General features: G+C 32.1%; 1 protein-coding gene across 2 annotated transcripts; it reads right to left on the minus strand.

Moving 5' to 3' along the window:
• Positions 1-4,515: 4,515 nt before the first annotated feature.
• On the minus strand, positions 4,516-5,867 carry LOC149186871 (protein SPIRAL1-like 1). 2 transcript variants are annotated; one of them, XM_089412699.1, is made up of 3 exons: positions 5,745-5,867; positions 4,992-5,226; positions 4,516-4,829 (listed from the first exon to the last, which is right to left on the minus strand). In XM_089412699.1, exons 2-3 carry the CDS (start codon positions 5,202-5,204, stop codon positions 4,752-4,754), a joined length of 291 nt encoding a protein of 96 aa, XP_089268825.1. In that variant the 5' UTR covers positions 5,205-5,226; positions 5,745-5,867; the 3' UTR covers positions 4,516-4,751. The 2 variants fall into 2 exon arrangements, with proteins under 2 accessions (XP_089268825.1, XP_089268826.1); XM_089412700.1 differs by lacking the exon at positions 5,745-5,867 and adding an exon at positions 5,500-5,647.
• Between the last annotated feature and the right edge of the window lie 5,507 nt (positions 5,868-11,374).

The following is an 11,374-nucleotide window of genomic DNA, read 5'->3' on the forward strand; positions in this document are numbered from 1 at the left end:
AATACCTAGAGAATTGGTATATGTTGGAGTTGTTATGAGGTTGTTTAGTTCATTATGAATTTTGTTAACTAGACTTTTTATTTCTATTTGCTCATTTTGTAGCTAGTTGTGGCCCTCAGCAATTTCTTCCTATAATTGAGCATGTTTATTTTGAAATTAGCTCATTTTGGTTCTAAGCAATGTGTTCCTATAATTGGTCATGTTTATTTTGAAATTATCTCATTGTGGTTCTAAGCAATGTGTTCCTGTAATTGTTCATGCTGACTTTGAAATTATTTCTTAAAGTCATCATTTTTGATAGAATTGAGTTTTTGTTGATCTTCTAACCTATCTAATATTGAATTTATATGAGTCATTTTTCTAATTATGGGCAAGGTGTCTCTATGCTCAATTTTGATTGAGTTATAACAATTTTATCATCTCAAAATTTCTTGAAAATTTTGAATTATACAGCTAATTGACTCCACTTGTATAACATGTTACAATAAATCAATACCAACCATTTACATATATTAACCATTTGTACAATTTAATTGTATGATTGATCATACAATTTTAATTATACAACACATTTTAATTTATTGTGTGAGATGTAAAGCGACTTGTACAATGTTATTATTAACATGCAAACTATGAAAATCATAATTAGTTTGTTGTATGGATTTTTTAATTTACTATATGAGTTAACTAAATTACTCAAAATTTATATGACGCAATTAATAATTAACCACAAACACTACAATCTATGGCTTTATACTATCTACATAATATAATTTCCTACAATTAATTGGAATTGTATGGCTTTGAAGTTTAATAAGGTTATACAATGTTGAATTTCACTTCAATAATGATAACTAGTTGATTTCGCAGCAAATATGCAATGGTGTCATCAAAACAACCACTAATAACATCACAGAGACTTGGACTTGGTTTGTATGGATCCACAAAATTGTTTCTCATGCCAAATAAAATATATAAATTCATATTTAACTTTCTCAATTACCTAAGTAATAAGTCATTAACATATATAAAAATGAATGAATAAAATAATGATTTTACAATCATTCAAGAGTTGCATATATATATTTTTAAGTGGATTCCTTTTCATTAAATGTCATGCCACTTCATTAAAATATTTCATTATTATTATAGTACTTTTATTTTATTTATTGTTTATTATTTTTTAAACTTTATGTATGTAATACATTCTAGCTCATTTGTACTTGAATTTGCTTTTGCTACATTCATTTGTCAATTGAATTTGGTTTTGCTACATTTATAATCTTTATGCCTAGTTTTTATTTCAAACCTGAGAATTAAGAAACACTACAAAAACCAATCTTAATGTTTTAGTAAACTAGGAAAGATCATGTATTACTTATTTTAGATCCTAGTGTAGAGTACATATTAAATATTCAAGTGTTTCACCTCATATATCTCAAAATGTTAATTTATTCTTCCCTTACTAATGTTCATGATCATGTTTGCAAAAAGTATATTAAAGATAATAGTGCACTTTATGTCATTGCATAAGCTAACATTAGTTTTGAAAATGACATTATTAAATATGTAGACCATGTGGCAAAGTTAAATGTCAAATTCTTATTTTTCTATCAAATAGCTCAAATAAGAAAGAACATCAAATTGAAGTTTAGAGATGCTCATAATCTACCAAGGGTAAGTACAAATATTTATGGGCGTTTTAATTCGGAGGTTAAACTCTTTAAGTTTTAGAAACTATATTGTTCTACTTAATTTGAGTATTACTTTATTAGTCAAGTTGTTTATATTAGCAAATTATAGTATGAACATTACTTTATTTAATTTATTGGTCAAATAGTTGATATTAGCAAATTATAGCATAAACATTACTTCACTAGTCAAGATGTTGATATTAGCAAGTTATAGCATTAATATCTTATAAATGTGTAGTAACAAAGTATTTAGGTAAATTTCTAAACTTAATATTATTCATTGATTTTCTTAAGTAATTCTTAGATTGGTATTTGTGAAGGTTGTGTTAAAAAAATATCACAAAAAAAAATTTCAAAAAGCAAATTTTTGAGAGTAAAAACAATTGTTATATATTATTCAAAATAATTTACATAAACCAATAAAATAATTTTGAATTTTTTATTTAAAATATTTAATAATAATATGTTTTTTTTAAATATAAAAAATTCTAACTTAATAAATATATATATATATAGATATAAATATATTATATTAACGAGATAGTATGTTATTCCAATACATAGTTCCTAACATGCCACATAAAAACAAAAACTATATGGTAAAAATATAGGAATATTCCAATACATAGTTCCTACCATGCCACATAAAATCAAAAACTATTTGTTAAAAATATAGGAATAAGGTGCTTGTAAATCAATACTATATTCTTAATCATAATCCAATAAAAACAAAAACTATATGGTAAAAATATAGAACAAAAACTATATGGTAAAAATATAGGAACAAAGTGCTTGTAAATCAATCCTATATTCTTAATCATAATCCAATATGAATTATGAAAAGAGAAACCATGGGGAAGATTTGACAGGAAAGCATACCTTTATATCTCATTTCAGGGTTTTTGGCTATCAAGTTGGACACACATTGCCCACATTCCGAATATGAAGGGTAAAAAGGTAAAACCAAGAATCAATGTTGCATTTTTATTAAATATAATGAAGAATCTAATGATTGTCCACGCTGTGATCATCATGTCATCATTAATATAAATGTTGAGTTTGATGAAATTTCTTTGGCTTTCGGTTAGGTTTTTCTTCTTCCGGATATTTACGTATTATTTATTAATTTATTAGTTTTCTATTTGAATAATGATTTTCATGTTTGGGTCGTTAAGAATGGTGAAGAATAAATTTTCCATTGAATGTAATTAGAAATCACAAATTACAAGTTTTCATAATTTAAAAATTAACATAAAAATAATCTAAAAAATGCTTTATTATATTTAGAAAAATTTAATATTACAAAATATATGAATTATTGATATTTATAATATTAAAATATATAAAAATTATTACTAACACAATCATATTAAAAAATATGATTGATAAATACCTTTAAATATATATCAATTATATTTATTAATATTCATATTAACATATTTATATTTATTAATAATTATTATTATTATAAAAATTATAAAAATAATAATTATTATTAAAAAAATATAATTACTAAAAAATTCGAAATATAAAAAATATTTATAATATTAAATTAAAAATAAAAAAATTTCATGATATTAAAATATGTAAAAATTATTAATATTCATAATATTTAAATATATAAAAAAATATAAAAATAATTTATAATATTAAATTTTAAAAATATTTATAATATTAAAATATATAAAAATTATTAATATTCATAATATTGAAATATATCAAAAATCTTTTGAGGAACCAACTTTAAGATGATGCAATGAAGCAAAAGCTACAACTACTCTAAGAATAATTTTATTTTGAAAATAAATGGACACCACTAGGACTTTGGTCTTTAGCAAATAGGGACAGATCAATTTTAAGAAAATAAAGAAAAATGAGGCTAATAGAATTGGTTTGGTTAGTTTTTTTCCTCTTCAATTAAATTGGAAGATAATTAAATAGTTTAAAAATAAATTTTTTAATAAGGTGATTTACAATAAATTATTAAATTTTGATCAAATTAAATATCATAACCAAATATATAAACATTTGTATTTGTAATGAGTGTGTTTGTAGTCTTTTGATGATAATTTGAAACATTTAATATGTTGACGAAGATGTTTCTTTTTAGTATTGTATGTGGATGATCTCATATGAATGCAATCTCTTTTAATTGAATAACAAGTTCTTGAAATAATAGATTTGGGCAATCTGCACTATTTTCTTAATATTTAAAAATGAAAAAACAATATATTTTTTCTTCAACCAAAGCATGTAACCATCTAGAGATCTTGGATAGACAGTGATCTGATGCTTTGTTAAAACAATCCTTGATGTGAAGTTAATGGTTCAATTCCTGATAAAAATAGAGTCCTACCAAACTTACAAAAAAAACATGTAACCAGTTTTTCCTTGAGGTCAGATTCTCTTCCAATTTCATGGTTGTGCAAGAAGCAATCTACTATATCAAAAATTAGGGATTTCATTGATAAGTAGAATAGAAATTAGTAACCATATTACACTTTTTCAATAGGAAATTGAGGATTTCATGGACAGTTAGATTAGAAATTAGTAAATATACTACACTTCTTGAATAGGAAATTGAGGATTTCATTGACAGTTACATTAGAAAATAGTAAGTATACTACACTTCTTCATTAAGATTTCTTCAGTGTACATGTATTCTAAAAATTATTCATATTTATGAGAGGATTGGAGACTTATTATTACTGTCTTCAGTCTATTGCTTTTCTTTCATTCGTTGCTCGTATGTTTACTGAACTATGAAAGAACCCAACTTTTCTGTTGCCTTTATTTAATTCTACAAACCAATCCCAACAACTTTTACATCAACAAACAGAAATAACTGTTATTCAAAGACAACAAATAACTGTACATCAACACATCCCAACAGTGTTTGTGAAGTGCATGATAAACAGTTGCCTATTGCAAAGATCATCATTTAGGTATTCTCTTATTCTTCTTGCTATTGATAAAACCAGAATTAAACAGAGACCTTTTATGATCATTTCCATATATGGAAAAGGATGAATCACAAAGGACATTAACTACTATTTTTCATTCCTTCTCTCCAAATAGATACCCAAGAGATGATCCTCCTCCTGGCACACACAGCACTTTTGTCGAAGGACGCTTCTGAATACAAAAGGAAATACCATGAACAAATGAAAATAAATATCATCAAAATCCTGGTATAACTTGGACAGAAAATCTTCAAAATCCTGGTATACCTGGGACAGAAAATACCAGAGAGAGGGGAAAAAAAAGTGTTTTAAATGAGCGAAAGAACCAACTTACTGTAACAAAATTCCCACTATTTTGGCCATCAGCCAAATGGTACCTTGATGATGAGGAGTTGTCCGGATCTATAACGGGTGAGTTGTTATTGGGAAGAGTTTGTGCAGTTCTAGGGTTTCCTTGGATTGGTTGTGTTTTTGTGGGCTGAGCTGAGGTACCGAAAAGGTAACCCAAAGAACTCTGCCCACCACCACTGCTAACACCGCGACCCATGATATGATAATGTTTTGGATCTCTACAACAACAAGAAAGAAAACCATTATTATCAGTATAGAGAAAACCATTATTATCAGTATAGAAATTTTATTGCAGCAAACTCAATTATAATTATCTGGATGATATCTGGATGATTTATTTTTTTTTTAAAGCAAAAAGTGTCTTAATAATTTATGTAAAAATTAAATCCTATATTAATTTTAAGAAACAAAATCTAAATTTCAATTATAATTATCTGAATTGTAATAATTTTTTCGCAAAGAATGCCTTAACAATATATCCAATTACTAACCATCCAAAAACTTCGCAAAGAATGCCTTAACAATATATCCCATTACTAACCATCCAAAAACCAAATACTAATTTTTCGAAATAAAAAATGGAATGGTACCCAAATCTGGACTGTATTTTCTGGAAGGGGAAATGGGATTTATTAACAGGACGCACTTAGGATGAAGATGGGAAACCAACGCACTGTTAATATGCAGATTGACAGAGCAAGATTTGCTGACAAAAAAATCAAACCAAACACATTACCTTTCTTCTTTTGCAGTTTGTATCTGCTATCAACCATTGCTTGGCACTGTTGGCAGTGATTATCTCTATTTATTTGACATGGCGGGCAGTTGGAAAACCCCGGGAGGTATCGATTGATTCCAGCGATATTGAAACCGAAGAAAGGTAGTACATAAGGGCGGCTGCGATTTTCCATTCACCATTTTTGAAATGACAGGTTAATAATAAATGGACAGCGAGCCTACTTTTGCTCGGTTATAGGGTGACAATTGGTTGAAACCTCAATTGATTTGAAATAACATAGCGATCATGCAAGTTTGAAAGATTTCGCTATACCCTTCCAAAGCTTTTTAAGGTGTTAACTTAAAACCCTTATTATTATTATCTTTACTTTTAAGTGTAGATTTATTACATATTTGTTAGAAACTCAAGATAAATTAAAAAATAATTATTAATATTTTAAGAATATATTATAGTATTGGTTTTTTCATATAATAAAATGTATAACCCATGCATGTTAAAGTTTGAGATGCCAGAACATTAATTTATCATTCAAATATATTTAAAGTCCTAATTTCTTAAATTATTAAAATAGAGTTTATTATTTATTATTAAAAAAATGAAAGTCTTAATTTGTAAAATGTTTGTATGATCAAAATTTAAATAACATTTAAAGAGTAATTATTAAGATAAGAGGTTTTAATGTCATAATTTGTTAAATAAAATGTTTTTAGAAAATGGTTGGAAGATAAAATGTTGAATAACATTTAAAGGGTAAGAGTTTTTATTTTAATGTAAAATTGTATTGTTAAAATTTGTAATGATAATACTCTTTACCTTATTCTCTTGATTGAAGCTAGCTTTTCCCTCATTGAAAGTATGGCTATGTTTAGGTATCTAATGTATAAGAAGAAGCTTTCCAACATGGAAGCCAAGAGGTTCCCCAAAATTTCTTCTAGTTTTAGCCAAAATCCTGGCTCAAGCAAAGAATGGCATAAGGATGCCTAGTTTTGGCTTGACCATTGGGGGATAAGGAGGAAATCATCATGGAGAATAAGAACAATATTAAAAATAATATTACCTCCAAAATTAAGGATAAGTTGTGCGATGATAAGGAACTAGAGGGAAAAGGGAAGCTAAGGTATTATAAGGTGGTGATCAACCCCAATTTTTCTAACTAGAATTATCTTTCTATCTTGACCAGTGCTAAGAAGAAAATGGATATTGCAAAGATAAGAATGGATTCTCAAGAGCTTTAGAGTGAAATCGTACGTTAGTATATTCCCAAAACACCCTGGGACAAAAGTATTTGTCTGCCCAGCTCTTACTCACATCCATTCTCATTTCCAAAACATTTTCCACGGTATTAACCTTCTTCACTTGTTAAGTTAGCAAAATGTGATCTAGGACCGCTGTTTTCCCTTCTTTTTTATCATAGAAATAAAATATTAAAGAGTCGCAATTAATCTCTTACTTTGTTAAGGTTCAATAGACCACATTAGTCTTAGTGGATATTAATCATCATCATTATATACCCTTATAATAATATAAAAATGATATTTTAAATTCAAAAAATACAAACAAAAAAGAAATTATGTAGAGACGAGACCATTAAAAATATTAGTATTGTGTCAAATGTTTTTCATTTCGGGATATGTTGTCACATACGTAACATTACATTAAAACTAAAAAAAAAAATCAATTCCAACAAATAGACATATTAGCAATCCTTTTTAAAATTCCATTTTTATAATTGTAATCAAGGCTTATAATATGGGATGTCTAACATGGATATTGCTAAAACTAAGAAGGGAGCAACCAACATAAATTTTGAGGCCTAAGGATAAGATGTGAGGATATTAGAAGGTTTTCTATCTTACTTGAATTAATGTTTTGGTTCCTAATTTGATAGTTGAACCTCCCAACTGGAATTAGTTATGGGAAGGAATGTGGATGATATTGATGCTCCATAAGTTGGGCTACATACCTATTGTAAATATTGTTGAGTTGACCATGCAACCCGAGGAGGGACCTCAAATTCTCATGTTGCAGAATGCGTGTGAGGTTGGAGGAGAGCAAACTAACTACATGTGGTTGAAGGAGAGCGATGTAGAGGAATGTGTATTTTTGTATGTGAGAAAACCAAATAAGTATATGTATGTAAACAAAATAATCCTATGAGTAGAAAAATGAACCACACAAGGGGCACAGAGTGCGACTTTCGATAAGAGATGATAGAAAAACTTTTAAGTCACAGTAGAACAATGTAAGACTTGACATCTTACTTAAATTGGATAAGGAAGTAAGTGTGGAAGCCTTCAGTCTAAGCTAAAGGGCCAGAAGAAGCTCTTGAATAATTGGTCCTAACTAAGCACACAAGGCACTAAGAAAAGGGAAAAACCAAGGGATTGCTCATTCGGTGAAGGACTTCCTTTACGATTTGTAGCCCTATGGTGGCCCTATTATGAGTGTTAACAAGCTTGGGATGAAAGTTTGTTAGGTAGTGTTGGCTTGAGGGGGCCTGACCTAGGTTTAGCATTATTTAGCCAAACAAATCCCTACATTGTTGGCCCTTTCAGCATCAGCCTGCAGAGCACGAACCGAAGTAGTATGGGGGGATGTTGGAACCAAGTTTCCGCACCGTGAGAAGGTCGTGATGTCGTTTGGTCTCTCTTATCCCTACCTTTGCCCGTGCTTTGCGCAGGTGATCTCACTCTAGGGCTTGTAGAACAAACCCTCTATTCCGGCTTTCAGTACCTTCGTGAAATTATACGATCAACCTTCACGCAATCCTAACCTGTGGCCCAAATAATTTCGCATTGTTATGGCAGCACGCCATGCAGATTCCTCAATTACCCTAAGTGACTTGCTTATCTTTCCAAAAACTTAAAGTTATCACCGCATAATCAGATATTCGTAATTGTGTTTAATCATTCAATGTAATTGTATTCATTTGCGCATCATATAAGCATAATAAAGGAAATTCATACACAAAATATCCAAACCCATCAATAGAACAAATACACAGAAATGGCAGAACAACTCCTTTTATTAATATTTTTTCCAAGTGTTTACGGACTTTGTCCACCCTACGCACAATTGCAGGGGTATGCGCACTCAGCTGTGGACTTCTACCCTAGGCCTCTGCACACTCAACTACAGAGCCTCTACCTATGCTACAACCCAAGACTCAGACTTCTTGCTCTAAATCTATGACTCTCTTACATATTCGATCCTCTAACTACTTAGAGCTTAGCTCTTTTTATACAATCCCATGGTCCGCGGACCATGGGTAGATCTCTTACAGCCGACTTTACTTTACAAAACTAAGGGCAGACTACCCTTTGTGACACATAACACCTTCGCGGTCCGTGACCACAAAATGCAGAGTCTTTACAATAATATTACAAAAATTTGACTTAAACATGGGCTTTTAGCCCCAAAACTACCCTTAGGGAATCCCGCCCAATAGGGCCCCAACACAAACATCGTGACTTGCCCTCAAGTCACTCGATAGGCGCGAATATCTTTGCACAAAGCCCGTCCAACTCGACCCTGATGACTGCAACTTCAATTGTGCACTAAGTTGTTGCTTGCTTCGTATCTTCGACTATCTTCTCGGTTACTGCCCCTGCGTTGTCAGCCTGAAGCTATTGTTGCATCGCTGGACCCCATCACATTGACGTTGGGCAACCACTTGTAATTTACATGGCATTTTGAATTCAAATCCGATCATTTCCCCCATAATTGATTCATTAATGCCAGATTGGCGGCAGATTTTCAATGATATAAGCCATAAATTTCGTCTTAAATGTTGGTCGCCCCCTCCATTTGGCCTCACTTCTACTATCTTTTCATGAACACTGATTTTAACGATCACTTTCTGGCCAACCTGCGTGATTTCTCCCTAGATATCGCAGCTCCCTCCGCGTTGTCGTGGACCCAGTGACATGTCTTTGCTTCGCACCATCTTCCAATCGTATAGCTCGCCCACCCAGGCAGTGTTGATTATAGTCTCGCGCCTCCTTTCAACTGCCTGGAGTGCTAAGACTATGCCTCTTTCATTTATTCACATGGTCGAACCGCCGGTGTATGGCTTCAATCAATTGTCATTCACCTTTCCTAGGAAGGGTTCTCCATTTAACTTGACCAGTTGTATCACTCCTCCGTCGGTAATATCCTTAATAACATAAGGCCCTAACTAGTGCATCCTGAATTTTCCTGGAAATTTATCAAACTTACTATCATACAACAAAACTAGATCATTAACCTTAAATGTGCGCAGCTTGATGTGTCGATCATACCATGCCTTTTCGCGCTACTTTTGGACATGCTGGTGAAATCCAGCCAAAAATCTTTCTTCTTCAAGCTCATCCAGCTACGCGACCCTCTCTTCCAGGGCTCCATGATCCATCATACCTATGAGCACTGTTATGTGCAGACTAGGCACAATGTATCCCATAGGAATTACGGCTTCCACACCATAGGCAAGCCTGAAATGGGTTTGTCCCGTCAACTTCTTGCATGTCGTTCGATAAGCCCACAATACTGCAGGTATGTGTAGGTCCCAATCACTTCGTTGAGTATTACAAACATTGGTCAGCACATTTTCAAGCACTTTGTTGAATGCCTCCACTATCCCATTAGCATGTGGGTGATAAGGTGTGCTCTTCTAGTGATATACCTGAAATTCCTCCGCTAGTGCGCTGATCGTCTCATTCAGGAAGTGCATACCATGGTCACTCATCAAGATCCTTGGACATCCGAATCGTGTCATTACATGCTCAAATAAGAACTCGCGACTGTCGCGGCCATGCAATACTTCATCGGCTGCGCTTCTACCCAACGAGTCAAATACTCTGTCGCAATGATAATGTACCTTGCTCCTGTCTTTCCTTATGGCTGAATGGGTCCTACAAAATCTATCGCCCACTTTTAAAGGGTTGTAACATCATTTGTGGATTCAAAGGCATCTCATCCCTTCATGATGGTCTGCCAGTCCTTTCACACACATCACACGCCTTACAATATGATTTAGATAAGCTTCAGCTTGCGAATGCGATAGGATGATCCAAGCTTCTCTGCCAGTGTGTTTCAGTACTGCTCCAAGCGTTATACATGATGCGTCAACATGCACATGAAACTCTTTCTTCCAGTCCGGGAAGACTAGAATTAGCGCGGTAAGCATCTTTTCCTTCAATATATCCAAACTCTTCTTACAGTCATCGTTCCAGCATAACGTGACATCCTTCTTCAATAATTTTTCCATAGGCGCGGTGATCTGGGCATAGCTTTGGATAAAATTTCTGTAATATCCCATATGTCCCAGAGTAGCATGCAGTTGTTTCACACTCCTCGTTGCTTCCAAGTTCAGTATTACCACGATTTTCATGAGGTCTACCATCAGTCCTTGTCTGCAAACCACATGCCCTAATAAGTTCCCAAAAGGAACACAAAACAGACACTTCTTGAGATTGAGCGCGATTTGGTATCTTTGACAGGTATCCAACATCAAGCGCAAGCTTGCTACATGGCGCTTAACTAGCCCAAATACATTCCAATCATCAAAATATACCTCCAGGAACTTATGAATAAATTCCTTGAATGCCGCGACAGCCATGTGCGAAAATATTTACAGCGCATTCTTCAAT

The sequence above is a fragment of the Pinus tabuliformis genome, chromosome 3_1 (genome assembly GCF_031772625.1).
Source record: "Pinus tabuliformis cultivar Carrire ecotype Pingquan chromosome 3_1, CPIR1, whole genome shotgun sequence".
Classification (NCBI taxonomy): Eukaryota; Viridiplantae; Streptophyta; class Pinopsida; order Pinales; family Pinaceae; genus Pinus; species Pinus tabuliformis.

What these genes read in the sequence shown, in the direction of transcription:
- LOC149186871 (XM_089412699.1), bottom strand. Translation starts at nt 5,204, where the DNA reads ATGGGTCGCGGTGTTAGCAGTGGTGGTGGGCAGAGTTCTTTGGGTTAC. An exon ending in ATAGTGGGAATTTTGTTACA is followed by an intron (nt 4,830 to 4,991) that starts GTAAGTTGGTTC and finishes TTTTGTATTCAG; the next exon opens with AAGCGTCCTTCGACAAAAGT.